Source organism: Giraffa tippelskirchi, chromosome 7, assembly GCF_054371585.1.
Source record: "Giraffa tippelskirchi isolate mGirTip1 chromosome 7, T2T-mGirTip1v1.2.pri, whole genome shotgun sequence".
Lineage (NCBI taxonomy): Eukaryota > Metazoa > Chordata > Mammalia > Artiodactyla > Giraffidae > Giraffa > Giraffa tippelskirchi.
Genome location: NC_137281.1, coordinates 59,004,658 through 59,030,096, shown reverse-complemented (window position 1 = coordinate 59,030,096; position 25,439 = coordinate 59,004,658). Strand labels below are relative to the sequence as shown.

At 45.8% G+C, this 25,439-nt stretch overlaps 2 protein-coding genes across 6 annotated transcripts in view; one reads left to right on the top strand and one right to left on the bottom strand.

The window, feature by feature from the left end:
- The window catches only part of SF3B3 (splicing factor 3b subunit 3), a 36,940-nt gene extending 36,233 nt beyond the window's left edge, over positions 1-707 (bottom strand). For all 4 annotated transcript variants that reach the window (XM_081508761.1, XM_081508756.1, XM_081508760.1 and 1 more), the window contains exon 1: positions 603-707. The gene's annotated coding sequence lies outside the window, so the exon portion shown is untranslated. The remainder of the gene's footprint in view (positions 1-602) is intronic.
- Positions 708-975: 268 nt separating this feature from the next.
- COG4 (component of oligomeric golgi complex 4) lies at positions 976-25,242 on the top strand. 2 transcript variants are annotated; one of them, XM_081508776.1, is made up of 19 exons: positions 976-1,163; positions 3,164-3,246; positions 4,479-4,593; positions 6,062-6,236; positions 6,873-7,066; positions 8,692-8,797; positions 9,298-9,455; positions 10,737-10,795; positions 12,568-12,701; positions 14,518-14,636; positions 15,158-15,324; positions 16,103-16,268; positions 20,403-20,465; positions 22,218-22,334; positions 22,905-22,997; positions 23,734-23,817; positions 24,016-24,117; positions 24,356-24,484; positions 24,679-25,242. In XM_081508776.1, the coding sequence occupies exons 1-19, from the start codon at positions 993-995 to the stop codon at positions 24,811-24,813; spliced, it is 2,370 nt and encodes a 789-aa protein (XP_081364902.1). In that variant the 5' UTR covers positions 976-992; the 3' UTR covers positions 24,814-25,242. The 2 variants fall into 2 exon arrangements, with proteins under 2 accessions (XP_081364902.1, XP_081364903.1); XM_081508777.1 differs by lacking the exon at positions 20,403-20,465.
- Positions 25,243-25,439: the final 197 nt, after the last annotated feature.

Here is a 25,439-nt window from a genome sequence, read left to right as displayed (position 1 = left end):
ACTATTGTTATCTTGGGTAATGGAGGAAGTTCAGCCAAAATAATATACCAGGAGCCACTAACGGCCTAACCTTGGTATATTTTTATTTCCCACGCTGTCGGTAAACACGAGGAGACGAGCCTATGATTGCTCCCTCCACCACTTTGCCATGTGCCAAAAGAACATCACCGCATGAGATCACGGAAGGAAACAAGCTGCCCAAGTGCCAAAGCACAAACACGAAACAGTCTTGATTTCAAAGGCTGTTTCGATTATTCACACTTCTAACGCCCGCGACCTTTCCATTCCCCGGACAGTGTGTCGTATTTACTTTCCAAGGGGGAGACGTCCCTCCTGCCATTCTCACACCTCCAGTGCCTAAAAGGTACGGTCTCTAGAAAGCTAATTTTAAGCCAGGCCTAGTTCCCACACTGTGAACGCAAACAGGAGGCGATTCCCTAAGGCCAACCCGAGCATTCCCCCTCCGTCACCTCCTCGTCCTTTGCTCTTACCTCTCGGGCCTAAGCTGCCTCGGAAACTCCTACCAAAGGCTCAGCCCAGCTCCCCACCTAGCAGCTCTCCGTCTCCCCGGATTCAAGGAGGTCAGGAAGCTGCTTCCTTACCTAGTAGCAGGGAGGATGGCGTAGATATCCAACAGATCCTCAGTTTCCTTGAAGGCCTAAGCCACAGACAACGCCAACCCGGCGTCCGCCATTACCTCCGAAGACAGGGACCTTCCGGTTGGCGCGCGACGGAACAAGGTCCCCACGGGCGCCTGAAGAATGTATATACAATTTTTTAAACTGCTTCTGTCTTGCTTCCACATCGCATTGAAAATTATTTAAATATTCTTTATTGCCGTCATTTTTTCCAGGAGAATATGGAATGAATTGACTTTCTAAAGTAGACATTAAAAAAAAAAAAATCTACAAATTTATTAGGCACTTCTATGGGCAGCCCCAAAGACGTCGTGCGCCAACGAGGAGGGGGCCTCGCGGGGCCGGAAGCGAGGAATGGGGACGAAGATGGCAGACTTCGATTCCCCTCAGAAACTGTCAGGCGTGCCTCCGCGGCCTGACGGGGTGGGAGGAGGCAGCTGCTCAGAAATCTCCACCGAGCTCATTCTCTCCCTGACCGAGCTGCAGGAGCTGGAAGCTGTGTACGAACGGCTCTGCGGCGAGGAGGTGGGGGAGCTGAGCTGCTTTTTCTGGGAGGACGCGGAGGCAGTGGGCCTAGGAGCCGTCAGTGGGAAATTCGGGCTGTGGGAAGTTCTCTTCTTGCCAAGAAACCAAAAAAGCACCTACGCGAGAACCAGGCGTGTAATTGAGTGTAGTTGGGGCGACCTGACATCGCTGTTTACTCGGTCTCACGCCCTCAAGCATGCTTTCCTGTTACCTAGGCGATCTGCCCGCACTCCCCCATTGATTTCCCTGGCCATTAATCGCCAGATTTCTCCGACGGAGTAAAGTTAGACTTGAGGAGTGGACGCCGACTCGCTTGCTTTTCAAAATAGGAAGAAAGGCTCTCTTGTAACGACTTAGCAGTTTAAAAAATTTGAAATGCTCTTACCTCATTATCTCATTTGGGAGAAATCATTGCAAATAAACTCGAAGCGTTTTAAGACTTCCTTCTGTTGGGAATGATTTAAGAGTGTAGTTTTAGTGTTTCAGGTTAATTCAGGGCTTTATAGAAACTTTAGATTTTAAGATTAAGACACAACTGTCTAATCTTGTACAAGTCACTTCATCCCTTGTTGTTTAGTCGCTAAATCCTGTCGGACTCTTTTGCAACCCTGCGGACTGTAGCCTGCCAGGCTCCTCTATCCATGGGATTTCCCAGGCAAGAATACTGGAATGGGTTACTGTTTCCTTCTCCAGATTGTCTTCCCTATCCAGTGATCGAACCCCTATCTCCTGCATTGGCAGGCGGATTATTTTTGGCTGTATTGGGTCTTCAGTTGCTGCCTGGGCTTTCTCTAGTTGTGGAGACAGGAGTTTCTCATTGTGGTGGCTTCTCTTCTTGCAGAGCACAACTCTAGGGCGGGCGGGTTTGAGTAGTTGCCGGGTGGTGGGCTCTGTAGTTGAGGCTCCCAGGCTCTAGAGCACAGGCTCAGTGATTGTGGTGCAGGGTCTTAGTTGCTCTGTTGCCTGTGATATCTTCTTGGATGGGGGATCTGACCCCTGTCTTCTGCATTTGCAGGCGGATTCTTTACCACTGAGCCACCAGGGAAGCTGTACTTAGCCCTGCCTGATATCAAATGAGGAGTGTGGGCTTTATGCTTTCTAACATTCCTTGCAGCCTTCTTGACTTTTCTGTGTGACTTGATGTGAATACATTTTTGACTGCCAGCCGGCTTCCTTGCCGGTCAGCAGAAAGATCTAAGCTCTGATCTAATAGTTTAGTAGCTGTTCCCTAAACCAAACTTTTATGAAGTTTAAGCACAGAAGGCAGCTTCGGCCTGAAGCAGGGATGGTCATTGGTATCTTTTCAAAATTTTCAAATATTGACTTACAACAGCTCCAGCGGTTTTTAATAGGTTTTTCAGCAAGATGTGCTTTGTTAAGTTCAGTACTAAGCTTGCATTCATTGAGTTAATCAATGCTTTGGGGGGAAAGATTAAGTCAATCTTACAGACAGAACTATATTAGTTTTGTGTTTGTATTTACGTATGTCCTCGCTTGGCTTACCTAACATCTGTAAGAGGTATATAGTACTATCCCTATCTTGCAGATGAAGAAACTCAAGCATAAGAAGATTACATTAGTTAAAGTAAATGAAAAATTGACTGGTGAGAGAGAATTCTATTTATTGCTTCTGGGTACTGATTATACACTAGAAGAGACTATTTATAACTGCCACTTTAGAAGTTTCATTTCTTTATTTGAGCCTTTATATTTTAAATGCCTCCCTATGTTAGGCACTATGCTAATGAAATCGAATAAAAGTTTATTTTGTCTCTTTGTTGTGTTCATCTCCTAGCTGGAATGAGATATACCTAAGCTATCAATTATTATGTAATGTGATAACAGCAAAAATGAAATATTATTTGTTAAAGCCCTAAGGAGCTTAATGACAGGAAAGAAGACATTTGAAATGGGATTTACTCTTCAGCTAAGTAGTTAGATTAGATAACTCTTAAGGTTCCTTCTGATCATGCTAGTGACAGGATGTTTCTTTGTTTCAGAAAGTGGTGGAGAGAGAGCTGGATGCTCTTTTGGAGCAGCAAAACACCATTGAAAGTAAAATGGTCACCCTCCACCGGATGGGGTGAGTCTTCAACTCAGCAAGAGCTATTTTAAATTCCACTGGGGTCCACTGGATAAGTTATTATTTTTCCTAACTTTATGTTATACAGTGACAGTTGAGTTTAAATTGGAAAGGAGAATTACCTCCAGGTAAAGTGAATACCCAAGGGTGTGGTTAGGTTGTTCTCAAAGTGTCCTTGGACCAGCAATTATCAACATCCTTTGGAAACTTGTTAAAAATGCAGATTCTGAGGCCTCACCCCAAACCTACTATACCAAAAGCTCTAGGGGTGGGGCTCTAGAATCTCTAGCTTAACCTGCATGTCAAGTGATTCTGATGTATGGCTCAATTTTGAGAGCCCCTGTTTTGTGTATTTTGTATATTTGCTAGTTATAAGAATAGCTTTGATTTCATCATCCTCTTAGATTGTTGGTTAGTGCATTTTATGCTCACTTAGCAATTGGGAGATTCTGCACTGTAGTTCTTTGGCAGTACTTATTTAGGGCTGTCTTTTGTATTTATTTAAATTAAGTTGCTGCTGCTAAGTCGCTTCAGTCGTGTCCGACTCTGTGCGATCCCATGGACGGCAGCCCACCAGGCTCCCCCATCCCTAGGATTCTCCAGGCAAGAATACTGGAGTGGGTTGCCATTTCCTTCTCCAGTGCATGAAAGGGAAAAGTGAAAGTGAAGTCGCTCAGTCATGTCTGACTCTTAGCGACCCCATGGACTGTAGCCTACCAGGCTCCTACCAGGCTCCTCCATCCATGGGATTTTCCAGGCAAGAGTACTGGAGTGGGGTGCCATTGCCTTCTCCATAAATTAAGTTACTATTCAATATAAGCCTGAGTTTTCAGTAAAACACTCTTGAGAAAAAGCTATGAATAGAGTGAATGGAGCAAAGAGTTGTGGGGAGATACAAAAGAAGTATGATTTCCCAGGTGGCTCAGTGGGTAAAGAATCTGCCTGCAATGCAGGAGTCGTGGGTTTGATCTCTGGGTCGGGAAGATCCCCTGGAGGAGGGCATGACAACCCATTCTAGTATTCTTGCCTTGAGAATCCCATGGACAGAGGAGCCTGGCAGGCTTACAGTCCATAGGGTCTCAAAGAGACGGACATGACTGAAGTGACTAAGCAAGCATGCTCACGCAAAAGAACTATTAATAGAAAACATAGTCTCCATCTGCAAAAGTGTTTTTTCATCTCTTTTACCATCTACTCCTATGGATATGCGTACTGACAATGTGTGTCTCCAGTCCAAACCTACAGTTGATTGAAGGAGATGCAAAGCAGCTGGCTGGAATGATCACCTTTACCTGCAACCTAGCTGAGAATGTGTCAAGCAAAGTCCGTCAGCTTGACCTGGCCAAGGTAATCCCACTGAGCTTTTCATATTTGAGTTAGTAGAGGGCAGTAGAGAAGCCACCACATTAGAAATTAGAGCAGAACCATCCAATAGAAACCTAATGCAAGATACCAAAACCAGATAAAGATATCACAGAAAAACTCCAGACCAATAGCTCTTATGAATATAGACATACAGATCCTCAACAACAGTAGCAAATCATATCCAGCAATATATTAAAAAAGACTATACTATGAGCAAGTGAAATTTATCCCAGTCATGCAAGACTGATTTAGACTATCAATTAATGTAATACACCAAATCGATAGAATAAAGGAGAAAAACCACATGATCATCTCATAGACTCTAGGCATTTGACAAAACTAAACACCTGTTTTGATGAAAACACTCAACAAACTTGGAAGAGAAGGAACTTCCTCACCCTGATGAAGGGCATCTTTATGATGTTAAAGATGGGCTAACATCATACTTACTGGTGAAAAACTATTTGCTTCCCCCAAAAGATCAGGAACAAAACAAGGATGTTAGCGCTTGCTGCTGCTTTTCAACATTGTACTCGAGGTTCTAGCCAGAGAAGTTAGGCAAGAAAGTGAAATAAAAGTCATTCAGGTGGGAAAAGAAAAAGTCTAATATGAACCACATATGTAATTTAAAACTTCCCAGTGACTGTTTTTTGAAACATTTATTTAACCCATTATTTCAGAAATTACTATTAAATGGTATTAATGAGACATTTTTACCTTTTTTTATTTTTGTGCTAAGTTTGAAATCCAGTGTGTTTTTTATTCATATACATCTTAATTTGGATTAGTCACATTTGAAGTGCTCAATAGCCACAGGTGGAGAGTAGCTACTGTATTGAACAACACAGGATCTAGGTTGTGGGTTTTGGTTTGTTTGTTTGCTGTTTGGCTGTGTGGCTTGTGGGATCTTAGTTCACTAACCAGGGATTAAACCTCATCCTCAGCAGTGAAAGTGTGGAGTCCTAAGGATTGGCTGGCCAGGGAATTCCTCATTCTTGCTTATTTGAAACAAAAATACTTCCCATATATCTTGCATACATTATTTTATTTATTTTTAATTGAAGAGTTATTGCTTTGGATTGGTTTCTACCAGACATCAACATGCATACATTATTAATTGGATTGCAATGTCATGTTCCCAAAATGTCAATGCACTGTGATTATGTTATAAATTCAACAATATAAGCCAAATATAAATATGGATTATCTCCACTACTGCCTTATTAAAATAAATGACTGGTCACATAAATAAAATTGTGTGATACTTGTCAGTAGTATTGACCATCATCCACAAATTTTGTGAGTGGTAGTGGTAATGTTTTTTAGTTTACCAGTGAAGGCTGTAAAGGACCTCTGGTTACTTGGCTTCAGCCTCTGAAACTCCCTACCTTCTGGAGAGATGCTTTTGAAAGAATAGGACGTTGTTTCTAAGCAACAAATCTTTTTGCAGAATCGCCTCTATCAAGCCATTCAGAGAGCTGATGACATCTTGGACCTGAAGTTCTGCATGGATGGAGTTCAGACTGCTTTGAGAAATGAAGATTATGAGCAGGCTGCAGCCCACATTCATCGCTACTTGTGCCTAGACAAGTCAGTCATCGAGCTCAGCCGACAGGGCAAAGAAGGTTGGCATCCCAAACTGTTGCTTTCTAGTTTAGTTGCAAGCATCTGTAATCTGAACTAGGCAGTCTGAATCAGGAAAAGGAAAATTGGGAAATTTTCTTGTCTGGTACTACACACAGTATAGGTCCTAGACCATCCCAGGCCAAAGGTTGTTATTCCTACTTTATGGAAAAGAATACAATCCAGATCCACTGTTCCTCTGTCCTCCGTTACACTGGACCATATTGCCTGTTTATACAATAAAATTAAATTTTTAGCTTTCTGTCCTGGACCTTCCATGACCTCCACCCACTCTTGTCTTTCTAGTCTTTTTTCATGCTATTCACTCATACATCCATTCATTGTACACGTTTATTGAGTTCCTCTTTAAACCAGTGTATATACTGCTTGCAGTTCTCTGCAAATACTCTTCATCTTTCTGTGTCCAGTGCTTTGCTGTTTTCATTCCCCTTGCCTAGAATGTATGTACCCCATACTCAGAAATCAAAATCTTGCCCATCTGTGAGAAACAAGATATCATCTCTGGGAAGCTTTTTCTGATTACTTCAACCAGAAATGTGACTTGTGGGCACCTTTCTCATGACATTTATCATACACTGAATTTTATTATAGTCATTTGTGCTCTCCCCATTGTGCAGGCAGCATGATTGATGCCAACCTGAAACTGCTGCAGGAAGCTGAGCAGCGTCTCAAAGCCATTGTCACAGAGAAGTTTGCCATTGCCACAAAGGAAGGGGATCTGCCCCAGGTGGAACGCTTCTTCAAGATCTTCCCACTGCTGGGTTTGCATGAGGAGGGATTAAGCAAGTTCTCAGAATATCTTTGCAAGCAGGTATGGCTCCTGATTGCTTGGCAGGATAATGGTACAGTTCTCTGCCTGCAAATCGGGGCACTGGATGGATCCATTTTCTGTGGATACTTTTTTACCTCTGGACTTGAATCCCCTTTTCTGCTGTATCCTGGCAGGACTGGATACATGCATTCATTCAACAGTTACTGTTACCAGTCTACTTTGTACCAGGCATGGCCTGGACAGCTACTGATATATTCCAACATACCAAGTGAAAGCATAAGAAAATTAAGATTTAATTTCTCTGACAAGTTGAATCACCTTTTCCAAGCTGTTAACCAGGGACTGGCTTCTCTTAAGAGCATTCAGAGATGTTGGTTAGTGGTTTTTAGACTCCTAACCAGGCTTTAGGGCTCCCCTGGTGGCTCAGTGGTAAAGAATCCACCTGCCAACGCAGGAGTTGCAGGTTTAATTCCTGGGTCAGGAAGATCCCCTGGAAAAGGAAATGGCAACTCACTCCAGTATTCTTGCTTGAAAAATCGTGCACAGAGGAACTTGGTGGGCTACAGTCCATGGGGTCACTGAAGAGCTGGACATGACTTAGCGACTAAACAACAACAACAACCAGCCTTGAGTCTCAAAATAAGACTTGGAGGGGAAAAAGCCCCAGGCTTGCAGCTCAAAAATTGAGATGAAGCAGGTGAGGTCATTTAAGGTTAAAATTGAAAAACAGGCTTCAGTTTAGTCTCCGCTCACCTTCCCCCCAGCCTTAGATTGGGGAGAAGCAAATATTAGTAGGCATGTGAGCACAGAGTTGTTATTTTTTAAGTGTGTGTCACAGTGCATCCTGTCCCCATCCCCCAATTCTATGTAATGGAACATTATTTTGCCATTCAGGAAAATGCGACAGTTCCATATGTGCAGACACAGTTTACTCTCGAACATGTGGTTGACTAAGTTAAACAACAGTGTGCCATCATTCATGTTGAAAATGGAGAGAGTGGCAGTAAAGATTGTGTGTTACATAAACATGGGGTATTTTGGGGACAGTTAACAGTGGTCACCTCTCAAGAGGAAACTTAGGAGACCAAGAAACATAGATAAGAAAAGGAATTACTTTTCATCCAACACTCCTTTGTTCCTTTTGAATGTTTAAGTGTGTTTTACCCATTCTAAAAATTAATTAACAAGAAATGAAATGTAACTGCTTTATGGTACTTTTCTATCAATACTTTTTTTTTTATCAGTACTTTGTTATCTGAAACCTGGAAATGGCTTCTACTGTTGATCCCTTAAAATTCCCTTAGAAGTACCCAGATTCTGTCCCCTACTCAACAGAGCACCATTAATAATAACTCTTGAGTTATTCTTTGAAACAATTATTGTAACTTGGGACTCTCTCCCCAGTTTAACAGCTGTAGGTAGTATCAAGGAAAAGGAAAGCATTATTAATCCCTCTGAATGGAAGAAGAGTTAACTATCGTGTTAAGTTCTTTGTCTTGCCTGAGGTTTGGACAGCCCACAGCCCCCAAGGGATGTTCCTCTGTGCCATCTAGGCTTTCTAGCATCAAGAGAAACATGGGGAAAAAAGCCAATGGGAGGTCTTTTAGAAAAACTGAGGCTAACCTTTGGTCTAAGAAGTATGTGTGGATTTTCTACTTTTTCAGGTGGCCAGTAAAGCTGAGGAGAACCTCCTGTTGGTTCTAGGCACAGACATGAGTGATCGAAGAGCTGCAGTCATCTTTGCAGATACACTCACTCTTCTGTTTGAAGGCAAGCCTCTTTCTCCACTGCAGACACTTCCAGCACCTGCATCCTAGCTTTTCTTTTCTCCTCACCAGCCTGATGCCTTTACTTTAATCCTGTGGTTTGCTATATATTGGCTTATTGGAGAATTAACTTCCCAATTCAGTATCTGATTCTCAAAGATTAGAGTCTCTCAGATGTTTTGTCCTCCCTAGTCCTCGAGAATAAAACTCCCAAGAGTGGATTTAACTAAAAAATGACAGGGGAGAGAGTGATGCTCATTCCCAAAGATGCTCTTGTAGAAACTGTCAGTATAATTTATCAAATGCCTGCAGTTTACCAAGCGCTGTGCATAGGTAACAGATTTGCTTAGCAATTCCTGACACCAATAAGAACCATTTGTGTTCATTTGGGGAAGTAAAACAGCCAGAAAGGGTCGAGTTAGACCCCAAGTCAGTCCTAGAAGAAAGGAGTGTATCTGTGGGAAGAACATTTGGAATCCCGCTGTCTCCCTTTCTCCCTTCTAGGAATTGCCCGAATTGTGGAGACCCATCAACCAATAGTGGAAACATATTATGGGCCAGGCAGACTTTATACCCTGATAAAATACCTGCAGGTGGAATGTGACAGACAGGTGGAGAAGGTGGTAGACAAGTTCATCAAGCAGAGGGACTACCAACAGCAGGTGAGCAGGGGAAGCTTATAGGGGGTTTGGAAGCAGCATTAGCTGGCAACACTGAATAGAATAAATCAGGGGCAGGGAGGCTAAGGGAGTGGGGAGTGCAAAAAAGATACAAGTAGGAGAAAAATGTCAAATGCAGACTGGCCTGCATCCTGCCACTCCCCAGCTTACTTTGGATGCAAGGTGCTGTCAAGGTGATGATGGCCTCAGTACAAGGCTGAAGGAAATAGAAAGGGCTTCCTAAAAGGAACACAACAGAAACATTAAACCACTTGTCAATTACAGAATGTGCAGCATTGCCATCTGGTGACTGAGTGAGAATTTGATTTCTTAAGGTCTTATTCAACGTTAAGTAATTTTGTCTCTGATTTCTCCATTCCTTAAGGGCTAAAGGTAACATTTGCTTTTTCAGAACTTTGTTTCTCCATTTCTTTGAGCAGATAAAATAACAATCAGTTCAGTTCAGTGCAGTCGCTCAGTCGTGTCCAACTCTCTGCGACCCCGTGGACGCCAGGCTTCCCTGTCCATCACCAACTCTCAGAGTTTACTCAAACTCATGTCCGTTGAGTCAGCGATGCCATCCGACCATCTCATCCTCTGTCGTCCCCTTTTCCTCCCGCCTTCAATCTTTCCCAGCATCAGGGTCTTTTCCAGTGAGTCAGTTCTTCACATCAGGAAGGCAAAAGTATTGGAGTTTCAGCTTCAGCATCAGTCCTTCCAATGAATATTCAGGACTGATTTCCTTTAGGATGGACTGGTTGGATCTCCTTGCAGTCCAAAGGACTCTCAGAGTCTTCTCCAACACCACAGTTCAAAAGCATCAATTCTTTGGCACTCAGCTTTCTTTATAGTCCAACTCTCACATCCATACATGACCACTGGAAAAACCATAGCTTTGACTAGACAGACCTTTGTTGACAAAATAAGGGCTGAAGGTAACATTTGCTTTTTCAGAACTTTGTTTCTCCATTCCTTTGAGCAGATAAAATAAGAATAGAACTTAGAAATAGGAGTAACCCCATATAGTTTTATTTCTAGAACTCTAGGAGACTAGACATTAGTTCATTGGAATACCACTAGCATCACTTTTAAGTACAATAATAGAGGTAAACATTAGCATATAAATCAAAAGTAAATCTTTGGCACCTCCCGTTGAGAGCCTCCTTTTAGCTTGTCTGTTAAACTAAATCTAAACATTCTTATACCAGAAGTCTGGAGGGACCAGCAGGAAGCAGATAGAAGGAGGGAGGGGAAGAGTATTCTCATTTCTGTGGTATATTGCAGTTTCGGCATGTCCAGAGCAACTTGATGAGAAATTCTACATCAGAAAAAATAGAACCAAGGTAATAATCCTCTTTTCTTCACCTCATGGAAGTTTGAATTGGTAATCAAGTATCATTCAGAGGCTGCTCTCTTACTGTGTGGTTTACATTTTAAAAATACTTTATCTTTGACTCTTTTTTTAGAATGGAATATAGCATACAAACAAAAGCGTACATATAACATATTTGTGTTTTGTCAAGAATACTAGATCATTACCAATGCTTCAGTCTGAATCTAGAGTTGGTGCTGTTAATCATTACAGTATACTGAGCATAGAGTACAGGAAACATGTAATAAAGGGATATAACCTAAGCCGATGAAGTGCAAGGAAAGGAATCCTGAGGACATGATCTTACATCTGAAACTTTAAGAGTAAATAGAAAGGGATAATGGATAAATGTATATGTATGGCTGAGTCCCTTCACTGTTCACCTGAAACTATCACAACATTGTTAATTGGCTATACCCTTACACGAAACAAATAAAAAGTTTTCTTTTTCTTTTTAAATGAGTAAGTAGAGGAACTTCCTGGTGGTCCAGTGGTTAAGACTCCGTGCTCCCAGTGCAGGGGCATGAGTTCAGTCTCTAAGATTCCATATGCTGTGTGGTGCAGCCAAAAAGATAAAAAAAAGAGTAAATAGGAATAAGAGGTGAAATGTGTTCCAGGTAGAGGAGAGGGAAAATGTGCAAAGACTCCGTGTATTTGAAAACCCAAAGAAGGCCAGTACAGCTGAAGGACAGGGAGTTGGAAAGAGCCTGCCATGAGATGAGTCTAGCGAGGTTGTCAGTCAGGCCGTTTGGTGTTTGTATCCCAAGAGCTGTGGAAAACTCATGATTACGATATGACCGGATTTACGTCCAGAAAAGATCCCTTGGACGTCAGTGTGGAAAATGAGTTAATTTTGTCTAAAATGTGAGGGAGGGGATCAACTTTATTGCTTATATGTGGCTATTTGTTATCCTAGTACAGTTTGTTGAAAAGACTATATACTTTCTAGCATTCTTGTTGCGAATCAGTTGACCATAAATGTCAAGATATCTGTACTCTTATTAATCTATATGTCTGTTCTTATGTCAGTAAAACCACACTGCCTTCTTTGCTGTTAGCTTTGCGGTAAGTTTTAAAATTGGAAAGTGTGAGTCCTCCAACATTTTTTTTCCAAGATTGATTTGGCTTTTTATTTAGATAGGTGATGAGTGTGGGACACAGTTTAAGGATGTATCCTAAAAAATTCCACCACAGCTACATGAGGGGTTAGGGAAGCATGATTTATTTTACGTGAAGCATAGATAATTTTTACTCAAGCCACTAACAAAAATACGGGCTTCCCTGGTGGCTCAGTGGTAAAGAATCTATCTGCCAATGCAGGAGACACAGGTTCAATCCTTGGGTCGGGAAGATCCCCTGGGGAAGGAAACGGCAACCCACTCCAGTATTCTTGCCTGGAGAATCCCATGGACAGAGGAGCCTGGCAGGCTACAGTCCATGGAGTCGCAAAGAGTGGGACACAACTGAGCTTATTACACTAAAAATAAAAATACATCTCCCAATCTCTTATATAACTCTGGCAGAATTTTTAGGAGGTGAATAATTCAGGTGAAACATGTAAATGGAACATGTGGTTGACCACTGTCTCTGATCACAACTGGGCCAGCAGAGCCAGAAGGACCATTTGGCAGAGCTGACCCTCCTGGGTCTGGGGGAGGGGGGCTTCAGGACTGTTTGCCCTGTAGCTCTTATATCTGAAGGAATCCAGTGTCCTGCTTATGCTTTCTGCTCCACGTGTCTTAGGGAACTGGATCCTATCCTGACTGAGGTCACCCTGATGAATGCCCGCAGTGAGCTGTACCTACGCTTCCTCAGGAAAAGGATCAGCTCAGATTTTGAGGTGGGGGACTCCATGGCCTCAGAAGAAGTCAAACAAGGTAAAAGGTGTTGCCCATGTTCCCTGGGATGGGTCAGGGTATAGTTGGGTCTGTATTGTACCAATTAAGTCACAGATTCTTTTAATGAGGAAATAATTGGGGCTTATTAGTCTCTGGGGGGGATCGGTGGACAAATTGACTCTCAGGAGGAAATCTGGACTTACCAGATTTTAAAATTGGACTGGGTCTTCGAGGCCATCTAATCATTTTACAGATGAAAAAGGCTAAAGGCAAGAGTGGTTCAATGAGTCTCCTCTGCTCTTTTCCCCATGCCCTGCTTCCTCACCAGCTCAGATTTAGGGACTGGTGTTTAAGTAGGCAATATGTGCACACGATAGATAGGTAGGTTGATTAAACAAAAAAATATACATAATTTCATGAGGGAACTTTAAGGAGTGATAAGAATATTCTAAAACTGGATTGTGGCTATTGTTACAAAATATAAAGTTACTGAAAACAAAAATCATTGAATTGCACATATACGATGGTTGAATTTTATGGTATATAAGTTACACCTCATGTAGTATTAAAGTATAATATTGAGAAAACCTTTCACTCCCTCCCTCAGTCTCCCCGTTCCCTCAGTCACAATTTTTGAAGGAATACATATGTTGACTAAAAAGGTGTGCCATTGTCCTATTTCACTGACACACTGACTCTCCAGGTTTTTAAGAAGACTGTTTAATCCCTGCTGGTTGAGTATATACAGAATTCTCTTAACTGGAGACCTGAAACTCACTCAGCATCTGTGGCAGTCTGCATGGCTTGTACCAATAATGCATGGCAAGGGGTTTATTTTTATGACCTGGTAGTTTGGGTTTTTTTATTTGTTTTGGGCATTGCTACAAGATTTGTGGGATCATGTTTCGCCATCAGAGATCAAACCCACGCCTCCTGCAGTGGGAGCACAGGATCCTGACCACTGGGCCACCAGTAAAACCCCTGACTTGGTGTTTAAAGGAGGACATGAGCTCATTGGAGTTTGGTGCTTATTGCTGTTAATAATGACATGTATGCTCAGAGTTGTGCTGTTTAATACATTAGCCACAAGCCACATGTAACTATTTAAATTCTAATTAAAATTAAATAAGGGCTTCCCTGGTGGCTCAGGATGATAAAGAATTTGCCTGCAATGCAAGAGATGCATGTTGAATCTCTGGGTCAGGAAGATCTGGAGAAGGAAAGGACTAACCGCTCCAGTAGTCTTGCCTGGAGAATTCCATGGAAGGAAGAGCCTGGCAGGCTACATACAGTCCATAGAGTCACAAAGAGTCAAACAAGACTGAACAACTAATACTTTCACTTTTCACAAAATTAAATAAAATTAAAAATTCAGTTCCTCAATCATATTAAGTACATTCCAAGTACTTAATAGCAGCTACTACATTAGGCAGCAGATACAGAACATTTCTATCATCACAGAAAATTTTGTTGGACAGCACTTTTTATAGAATGAAAAATCTAAAAACTGCAATCTCCAATTACTGTGACTTCCAGTTATCTCTAATAATGCCAAAACTTTTGGAAATAATGCAGTTGTCTAAAAACAGTAGTTTAAAAAAATATGGACTATCAACATAAGATATCACACAGTCATTAAAGATCAGTAAGCTAAAAAGAAAAACTAAACTACTATAGAAACAATGAAACATTTATGATGTAATTTTTAAGCAGGATACAGAATTGTATCAGTACTGTGATTGTAACCATGTACATTATGTACAGATTTGGAACAGAGACTAGAAAGGGACCTAAAACAAAACTGTGTTTCCTTTGGGGAAGAAGAGTGAGTATTCCTTTCTTGGCTATCTCCTAGAGCACCAGAAGTGCCTGGACAAACTCCTCAATAACTGCCTACTGAGCTGCACTATGCAGGAGCTCATTGGTCTATATATCACCATGGAGGAGTACTTCATGAGGGAGACTGTCAACAAGGTAGGACAAAGGGAACCCCCCTTGGAGATGGGGCATCCTTTCCAGGAAGCCAGGCTGAAAGCCATGGCCAAGGCATGTCGTATTTCTTGGTCCTGCTTTGAGAATACCCTGGCATGCTGACTAAGGGTACTGCTTTGAATGGTCAGATGGCATCTTTGGGGTGATCGGGCTCTTCATGGACCCAGCTGGGACTTCTTTCCCAAGGGTCATGGAAGAGCACCTCAGCTCCTCAGGAGCCTCTCTGTCCCCTGCCTCCCTAGCAGTGTGTGGGTGAGGAGCCTTGGAGAAGATGGGCCTCCCCTGGTGTCTTATATCCTGCATACCAGATATTCTCAAGGCAGACGCCCTAAATACTTAGTTTCCTAACATTGGTGATCAGTAGGAAAGTGAACTGTTTTAGCAAGGAGGAGCCACTCCAAGCTGTGACCAGAATAAGCTGTTTTAGGAAAAGCACAAGTACAGAAACATCTAGAACTGTGACAGAACTGGGGCCCTTACTGGGGAATCTGCCTTTGGGGTAGGCCGTAGCCCTGGACACCTATGAGAAGGGCCAGTTGACATCCAGCATGGTGGATGACGTCTTCTACATTGTTAAGAAGTGCATCGGGCGGGCCCTGTCCAGCTCCAGCATCGACTGCCTCTGCGCCATGATCAACCTCGCCACCACAGAGCTGGAGTCTGACTTCAGGTACAGCCACCACCCTTTCCACTCTCTGGGAGGCGGAAAGGTCCTCATGTTGGATTCCTGGGGCCCATTTTGTTTCTTCCTTTTTTTCCCTTATGATTCAAGTTCAGTTCTATACAGGATATAAGCTCCTATCCGTAGCATCACATCCTTGACTCCAGGCAGTTGTACAGCACCCAGCTACCTTATAGGCCACATCTGTATTCCCTGGACTGGATTGGAGGAGTTTCTGGCCCTCAGACCAAGGAAAGAGAACAGGGGCCTCAGATGAAGGCAGCAGTTGTGATGTTAACGGTGACACTTACCTCTGCTACAAGGCAGGCACTGTGCCAGTTTCCTGCTCACGTTCAGTCCTGACAGCGACCCTGTGAGGGGGGAGCCATTGGCTCTCTTCTGTAGATGAGAAACCCTGGGCTCAGGGAGATCACACGTCTCATAAGTGGTAGAACATGGAGTAGAGGCTGACTTTCACAAGCTGTTCTCTCCACTCTTACATGGTGCTGCCTTCACCGAGCCGTACTCCCTCCTGAGCGTGTTGGAGCTCAGTGCTGTTCAGTGACAGCCTCATAGGGAGTCAAGAGTCGGTCAGTCTGCTCTGTGTGTGCTCATCACATCAGTGCCTTTGAGGGGTTGCAGCCTCTTATGCCTTGACTGCTCAGGGCCTCCTGTTCCCTGGGAAGAGCAACTCACACTGCTGGCTCGGGGTGGTGAGCCCACTGGTGCACCCGTCCTGGAGGCCAGGTTGCATGCTGCCAGTCCCTGTGTGCCCTTCTGCCCCCAGGGACGTCCTGTGTCACAAGCTGCGGATGGGCTTCCCAGCCACCACCTTGCAGGACATCCAGCGCGGAGTGACCAGTGCCGTGAGCATCATGCACAGCAGCCTCCAGCAGGGCAAGTTCGACACCAAGGGCATTGAGAGCACCGACGAGGCCAAGCTGTCCTTCCTGGTAGGCAGCTCCGCAGGCAGGGGCTGGGCTAAGACAGTTAACCAGCCGCCAACTGGAGACTTCTCCAGTGTCTGCAGAGAAGGAAAATCCCTCCTTTAGCGAAGGCTCCTTCTAGAGGGTTCTGAAACCATTTCTCACCCAGGAACCTCTTTCGGAGCAGCCTGAGCCAGGACATGTACTGTTCCTGCCAGGAAGGCTGAGTGCCTCAGAGCTCCCCAGCGCCCATTCCCAGGAGCACCCCCAGCTGTTCAAGGCTCCACTGAGTACCAGGCTTGGACGACATCTGTGCCAGCCCCCAGACCACTTCTCTGAGGATGGCCCACAGCGTGGGAGGGGGCTGACCCATTAGGCCTACCAAACTGCTTTCCTGGCACACTTCTTAGGCTTTCAGCCTCCTCAGGAAGGTGACCTTCTTCAAGCACTACTACCCAGCATGACAGCTGTGTGATAGCTGGGCGAGAAGTACGGGGGGATGAAAGGGTTCATACAGGGCAACAACAATTTGTGATGAGTCCAAAAGAATGCAGATGAATCCTGGGCCTGTGGTCAGGCTTTTCTTGGCATGTGTGGGTACAGTGCTATGAGGGGTCATTCTTCCCTCCCCGCATTGGCCAGACTCTTCTTGGCTCCTGGGATTCAGAGACCTGAAGGAAACATCTGACAGTCGAACTCTCAGTCGACAACAGTCCACAGATGGAGTCTCTGAACACTACCCTGCGGGGGGATGCAAAAATGTGATGTGTTTTTTTTCTGGAAGCAAGGTTCTTAAGCTTTTATTATTCTTAAGGGGAACTATGACACCAAACAAGTTGAGATGTTGCTTTCAGAGACAGAAGCCTAAACATGCTAATTTTTACCTTGTTCCTGTGCAAGGGAAACCCACAGTAACCAGTCCTCAGACAGATCCAATGAAGTCTGTTCAGGCAGCCCTACTTTCTCCTTGTCATTGAAAATATTTTCCCTGAGCGTGGCTCCTGTCAATTTAGGTTGTCATGGTTGTTGCCAAAAAAAAAAAACCAGGATCGTCTCCAAGAAATTTTTGCCTCTGTATCTTTAGAGAATTTTGCCAACATTTCTGGCAACCAGCTTCATATAATCATGAACTGACTTGAATTTTTCTTTTATTTGCATTCTATTTCATTCTTCACAGAACTTACTTTCATTCTTTCACTTCTCTGCTCAGAAATGACTCCCTACTACCTACCACATCAAAACTAGACATCTTTGTCTGGGCGTTTTGCTGAAGGCCTCCTGAATCTGACACATCTGTCCCTCTAGTCCTGTTTTGCATCCCTTGGCTCCACAAGTCCCTAGTAGGCTGGCTGCTGTGTGTTCACACATTTGCAGCTCCCATTCAGACAGCTCCATTGTTTGAGGCCCAGAAGATAAGGCCGACAAGAAAAGGTGATGCTAAATGCTTGGTGACAGTTTTCTAGTTTTCCTGATGCCAAGTACTTAAAGTGTCATCACTCCCACCACAGGGCCTATTTCTTATGTCACCTTGATTTATTTGGCTGTCAAGATGAATTCCCCGACAGTGCTGATATATCAGCCACTGTGAGCTGGGAAAAGTCCAGTGAATCCATACTTAGAAGGACTGTCAGTACAAGGAAACTTTGAAATCAACACCATTTGAACCCAAATCCATTTTCCCCTCATGACATTTTTCTTATGCCCTCAAATGCCTTGGAAACATTTATGTTGTGGCTTCCACCCTTGAGCTGTCATGACAGTGCAGTTACTTCTCTGGAAGCTGGTGATGTTGGTGGCCTTGTGTCAAGTTGTGGCACGCAAAAGGGATGCCTCAAGTGTCACCCATCCACCGTGCAAGCAGCCTTAGCAGCACTGTCTGCAGCATGACCTTCCAGCACTGGGTGCAGGACGCTGACAAGGGCAGTGTTCTTGTGGAAGACAAAAGGGACATCCTAATCTCAATCCCTGGGGTTCTGAGCTGCTTTCCTCCAGAAACCCTGAAGTTTCCAACTCACCTCTTGAAACATCAGCTCCTCTCTCCCTCACCTCGGCCTTCCTGGTCATGGCACCAGCATACCCGTTCAAGGGCAGCGTGATTGTCTCAAACTCTAATTTCCCCACACAGTGGCTTCTAGATCAGTATTCCCAAACCACAGCTGTGCTCATATAGTGTTCATCCACTTTACATATTCCTCAGCACCACCCCGTTGTCCAGGACAGCATAGCACCCAAGCCCCAGGCTGGCATCACCCGTCTCTGCAGCTCCACCTCATGTCATTTCCCTGCACATCTATCCCCAGCTCTCCTGGTCCCCAAACAGGTTTTGGAGTTTTCTGCCACTCTGCATTTGCCTTTGTTATCCTTTCTCCAGAAGACAGTCATTCATTCACTCAACAAATATTTATTGAGAAACTTCTATATATCAGGCACTGTTGTAGGTTTTTGAGCTGCACTGCCCAGTATGGTGTGGATATTTAACTTGAAACTAAAAATCCAGTTGCAGAGTTGCACCAGCCACATTTCAAGTGCTCAATAGCCACACATGGTTATTGCTACTGTACTGGACAGTTCAGATTTAGAACATTGCCATCCTCAAGAAAGTTCTCTTGGACAAACTAGATCCCTGCCTTCATGGAGCTCTCATTCTAGTGGGAAAGGCAAACAAGAAACAAATAAGACAATATCAGATAATCCTAAGTACCATTAAGATAATATCAAACAGGATAGTGGACTAGAGGAAGCTGGTGGGGGTGGAGAAATGCACTCACCTTTCTCTCCAGAATTATCTTCTAGCCTCTTAAGTCCCTCTCAGTTACTGACTCTGCCATGGAGTTTCCTGGAGTGCCTCAGACCAAAACATTGTTTCTTTCCTCTAAATGGCCATAGCAGTTTTTACCTTAATTATCATTTTTGTCACACACTGCTTTTTATGATTGGTGTTTCTGCACCAAGCTCATAAGGAGTTGAATTATGAAGGAAGGAGCCCTTGACCTGGAGTGGGGAGACCTAAATTCTAACCCTGGCTCTAGCGTTGTGGCCTGTCGCTCGCTGAATTGCTATCCTCCTCCTCTGCTGTGTGTTTCCTTGTGGCATTTATCACTCCCTGACATTTATTATCAACTTTGTTTCAGGAGTACTCTACAAGGGGCTGAATTTTTTTCTGTTAACCACTTTCTTCCCAGTACCTTCCACAGTGCCTGGCACATAGTGGGCACTTTAAATATTTGCTGAATCAAGAGTTGACTGACCTTGTTGAGTCATTTCACCCTCTTAGGAGTCTTGTTTCCACCTGTGAGCTGGCTTGATAATACAGTTGACTGTATTATCACCATGGATTTGAACTGCACAGATCCACTTATACATGGATTTTTTTCAATAGTAAATACTATAGTTCTCTATGATTCACAGTTGGTTGAATCTATGGATGCAGATTCACAGATGCAGATGGGCTTCCCAGGTGGCGCTAGTGGTAAAGAACCTGCCCACCAATGCAGGAGGCATAAGAGACGCAGGTTCAATCCCTGGGTTGGGAAGATCCTGTGGAGAAAGAAATGGCAAGCCACTCCAGTATTCTTGCCTGGAGAACCCCATGGACAGAGGAGCCTGGTGGGCTCCAGTCCACAGGGTCTAAAAGAGTCAGACACGACTGAAGTGACTTAGCACACATGCGGATGTGGACACGGAGGGCCAGCTATAAGTTATACGCTGACTTTTTACTGTGCCCCTAACCCCAGTGTTGTTCAGGGGTCAGCAATACTTGTTTTGCAGAAGGTATTTGGCAGAGCCGCAGACCTAATGGTTGAGAAAATACTTCAAAGGTAACAGGCTCTCAAGAAGCATTTCTTAAATCAGTGACAGCCTTTGCATCACTGACTTTGGCTTGGAGATTTGGAGCCCCAGGACTTCTCCCAGACTTGTACGCCTACACATGGAACAAAAAGACCTGAAACCCTGAATCACTACCTCAGGTCAGATAGCTTCTCTGCCTCTCTGTTGTCAGGCCCAGGAGAAAGGGCGAGCCTGGTTCACCATTCTGCCCGCTGAGACCTGAGCCCCCTGCCTGATGACAGTGCTGAGGGTGGTCCTGAGCTGTCGTGAGCCTCAGGAGTGGGTACCAACAACAGTGGGCAGGAAGTGACATTCTTCTGTCCTGTCTCCCAGGTGACGCTGAACAACGTGGAAGTCTGCAGCGAAAACATCTCCACTTTGAAAAAGACACTAGAGGTAAAGGGGACCCTGCCTGTTGGCTTTCCGCAGCCTTCCCATGCTGCCCGTTGAGAGTGAGCCCTGTGCGCTTCTGCTGGGGCCATGGCATTCTTGGCACTGAGTCAGCTCTTCCTCAGAGTACTGAGGGGATTCATTTGTGATTGACATGGTAGCAGCGCATCTCTGAACTACAGGAAGATTATGACCCATGAGTTGGGAGATGAGAATTTAGGTTAGCTCTTTTAGCACACAGTTGGCATGTGACCTTGGACAAATCCCTGAGCCTCAGTTCTCTCATCGATGAAATGAAATACAGATCTCCATGGGGCCCTGCTTTTGGTTTGTTGGGAAGCCTGGTTAAAAAAAATAAAAATAAAGACAGGATTGAAAGCACTTTATGAAAATAGTAAAGTCCTCCATAAGTTTTGAGATAAAAATGATTATGAGGGGAATTCACTGGCAGTCCAGTGCTTAGGACCGCACTTTCACTGTGAGGGCGTGGGTTCAGTCCCTGATTAGGGAACTAAGATTCCACAAGCTGAGTGGCACAGCCAAAAAAAATATGATATAGGGTTCACTTAACCCTGTAGAGACCCAGTTGTTGTCATCGTTTTTTAAAGGAAGGCCATATAACGATGGAAGTTACGTGGGCTTGGAAATCAGCTACCCCTGAGTTCACGTCTCCATTTGACCACTGGCCGGCTGTGGGGCCTGAGGCAAGTTCTCTAACTTCCCTGAGCCTCAGTTTTCTCTCTTGTAAACAGGAAGGATGGTCTCTGCCCCACAGGTTTGTTGTGATAATTAAACAAGAATATAAAGCACCTGGTACCTGAGCGGCATGCAGTGGTGGTTAATGATTGTGTTAGTAGTTACACAACAGCATGGAGCATTTACTTTGTTAAATACTAGAAAACAAAGAGCCCAGCTCCCCTCCGCTCCTGAACACTGCCTCTGGGAGAGAAGGGAAGCCAGGGTCCCGCCTCCCCAGCAGGCACTGGTACCCGTGAAGGCGCTTTGCTGCAAAAGCACGGGGCTCTGCGCTGAGGCTGATGCTGAGCACTGGCCTTAGGGCTGGGCCGCCTGAGGAGGCCAGGAGCAGACACGAGAAGAGGGCCTCAGCGCTGGTGGGCTTCCTTAGGGAGGCTTGGGGGGTTGCTGTAAACTGGACCAGCTTAGGAATTCACCCCGAAAAGGTCTTAAAATGGAATAAGAGCAATAGTCACAAAGGACCAGTAGCATAGTGTCTCTCACATCGTAAGTATTCAACAGGGTGGTTGACACCATTGCTTTTAGGTCACGGCACGTTAGATTGTGTTCCTGACTTTTTCTGTAATATTAATTAGTCTGCTGGATTTTGGTCCCTTAGCAGCTCTTCCTCACTGCTGCTCCCGCTGTAGCCAAAACAGCACAAACTCTGAGGAGGCTATAGGAAGTGCAGGCAGCTCCTGGCAACCCAGAGCAGCTTCCCTGTGCGTTCTCTACTACTCAGCCTCAGTGTGGGGTTTAGGAACAGGTGCTCTGGAGCTGTAATCCCCGGCTCCATGACTTAGTGCTGTGTGACTTTAGGCCAATTATTAACTTTTCTGTGCCTTAGTTTCCTCATCTATACAACAGAAATAATAATAGTACTTACTTCATAACAAAAATACTCTAATAAAAGTAAAATGCTTGAAACCGGGCCTGGCACACAGTAAGCACTTAAATCTTAGTTGTGGCTCATGATGATATTCCCTGGGCTCAGAAGCCTGATGGCTGGGTGTTCTCTCCTAGAGTGACTGCACCAAGCTGTTCAGCCAAGGCATTGGAGGGGAGCAGGCCCAGGCCAAGTTTGACAGCTGCCTTTCTGACTTGGCTGCTGTATCCGGCAAATTCCGAGACCTCTTGCAGGTGAGCCCCAGTCCTGGGCTTGTGTCTTGCTCTGAGACTATCATTACTGACTCAGCATGGGTTCCATGCATATAAGGAAATGGGGGTGGTGGGGAGGAGTCATGAGGGAGCAGAGTGCCCACCACTGAACTTGTGCGAGTCCCTTGAAGACTAAAGGTTTTTCAGCAGTGCTGCTGTCACGTTGACAAGCTGGCATTCTGGTCCTCTAGAATCTCCACCCGGCCTCCACAGTGCCAGGAACCCTCAGAAAGTTGCTCAGAAGAAACGAGCCACGTGGGTACTCAGATCTGCTTGGCCTTAGCCGAAGGCTCTGCCTGGTACCAGGTGCTCCGAAATCAGACCAAGCCCATGGCCTCATCTCTGGCCTGGACCTGATTCAGGACATATCTCGAAAGGAACAGGTTGTTCCTGGCCTCTTGGATCAGCATTCTGTTAGACTTCAGAGAGGGCCTGCAGAAAAGGCTCCGAGCTGAGGATGCCCTGGCAGACAAAGGATGGACGGAGCGGGAGAAAGGGAAGGGATGGGGCACGTGCCTTCCGTGTCTGACGCGTCTCTCCCTCATCCTGCAGGAAGGGCTGACAGAGCTGAGCAGCACAGCCATCAAGCCGCAGGTGCAGCCTTGGATCAACACCTTCCTCTCTGTCTCCCACAACATCGAGGAGGTCAGCCTGACCACAGACAGCCGTCAAGCCCAGGATTAGCCCGCGTTCCCCGACCCCCAGCAGTGGAGCTGTCTTACAGACTGTACCTTATGTGTTTCTCAGGCTCCTTTCCCTCACTCTCGAAGGCTAGCTTCCTCCCAGTAATAGGTTGTTCCTGCAGTCAGAGGGCTCCGAAAGACATCTAAAAGGAGTTTGCCTTGATGTATTCTCTTTTATTGAGGCTCTTTTTGCCCCACATCTTGGGATTTTTCTAGCTTTATCTTTTCATGGCTTCCCAGCTGGTGCAGTTGGTAAAGAACCTGCATGCCAATGCAGGGGACACATGTTCGATCCCTGAGTCAGGAAGATCCCCTGGAGGAGGAAATGGCAACCCACTCCAGTATTCTTGCCTGAGAAATCCCATGGATGGAGGAGCCTGGCGAGCTATAGTCCATGGGGTCACAAAAGAGTCAAACACAACTGAGCATGTATACACAATCTTTTCATTCCTATAGAACATGAGATACAAGAGGGAGTAAACTGCCAGGAGGTTTACCATGTTGTTTGGGCCACTGCTTCAGTTGCTGGTCAGAAGTGTGATGCAGAAACAGCAGTTTCTACCAGCCTGGTTTTAAGCTGGCTTTAGGCTAGATGAGTCACAAGCTACAGAAGCTGTTTCCTTAGAGGACTGGAAGTGGGGTAGGGGTGAATGGTCCTTGGAGAAGCCCCTGCTGACCCACCTTGCTTCCTGACATAGGAAGAATTCAATGACTATGAGGCCAATGATCCTTGGGTTCAACAGTTCATCCTTAATCTGGAGCAGCAAATGGCAGAGTTCAAGGTGAGCAAGGGCTCTTGGGACCAATCTGTAGAATTACCCACCTCTGCCCAAATGAGCAGCCCGAGGCTTCTCATCACACTCCTGCTGGGAACCCTGGATGCCCTTCCAAGCCCCAGGCTGTGGAAGCACTCCCGACAACTCGTGTGGAGGCAGAGGGGCAAGGTGGGACTCCCACTGACGTCCAGCCTGTGTGTGCAGGCCGGCCTGTCCCCAGTCATCTATGACAGCCTGACCAGCCTCATGACCAGCCTCATTGCAGTCGAGTTGGAGAAAGTGGTGCTGAAGTCCACCTTCAACCGGGTAATGTGAAAAGAGAGCACAGGCCTCCGCCCTACTGTTTTCCCTAAGGGAGACCAGTCTATCCCCTCTCTGCTACCCCCAGGCCCTGTGCATCTAGGCTCAGTCCTGCCCTGAGGCAGTAGAGCCAACTGAAGCACCATCCGAGTCCCAGCTGGCCTTACAGCCAAGCACTGAGCAAAGCTGGGGCCCGGTGCTGCTTGGCCTGAGGGCCAGGCCTTGAACTCGTGTTCCCGTGCAGCTCGGTGGTCTGCAGTTTGACAAGGAACTGAGGTCACTCATTGCCTACCTCACCACGGTGACCACCTGGACCATCCGAGACAAGTTTGCCCGGCTCTCCCAGATGGCCACGATCCTCAATCTGGAGCGGGTATGTGGGGCTCCCCTGGTCTTGCCAGAGAAAGGTGACTCAGAGGAGAGGCAGAGACGAAACCTGGGTCTCCACCAGCAGCCCAGCCCTGCAGGCCACCTCCTCCTGAGCGCCCCTCCTCTGCCTCTGGTGGGGTTCCCAGGCCTTCCCTCGGGCTGGGCCCTCCTTGCTGACTCTCTGTGGTCTCCCCACAGGTGACTGAGATCCTAGATTACTGGGGTGCCAACTCAGGCCCGCTGACGTGGCGCCTCACGCCTGCTGAAGTGCGCCAGGTGCTGGCTCTACGCATAGACTTCCGCAGCGAGGACATCAAGAGGCTGCGCCTGTAGCTGCAGCATGAGCCCGGCCGGCCCATAACGCTCCAGGGCCCGTCCCCTGAGCGGCTGCATCCGGGAGCTGAGCACGGCTGTCTAGCGCGGCAGAGCTCTGATAGCCCAGACGGTTCCCCTGCTGGCAGCGGGGGAACAAGGCCTCAACTGAGTCCATTCTCTGTTCTCAGACCTATCGGGGTGCTTTAGGGGACAGTGTCTCCCCATCGAGAGAGGTAGGTCCCCCTTGGCTCCTAATTAGGGGGGAAAGCCAGGGCAGGCCAGCCTTCCACATGGAGGGCCATCCTCTTGTCCTTGGACACGGCAGCACATGAGCTGCCTCCCTGCCAGTCCCGAAGGACTTGGCTTGATCTGGGGACCTGAGGTTTACTCTTGAGGAGAGGCTGTGATATTTATGATGGCCCTGAATAAACATGCTCCTTGAAGAGAGGACAGTGTGCTGTTTCTAGGAAGGGCTGGATGCTACAAGGCAAGACAGGTCCACGAGTTGCACTGAAACGTGAAGGCAAAAGTCTGACTCCTCAGCCTCCTCTGGTGCCCAGAGCGACACATGACAACAGCCTCATCCAGTCCCAGACCCTCATCCCCTCTTGGGAGATCATCTCGGGGGCAGGTTCCCACACTGC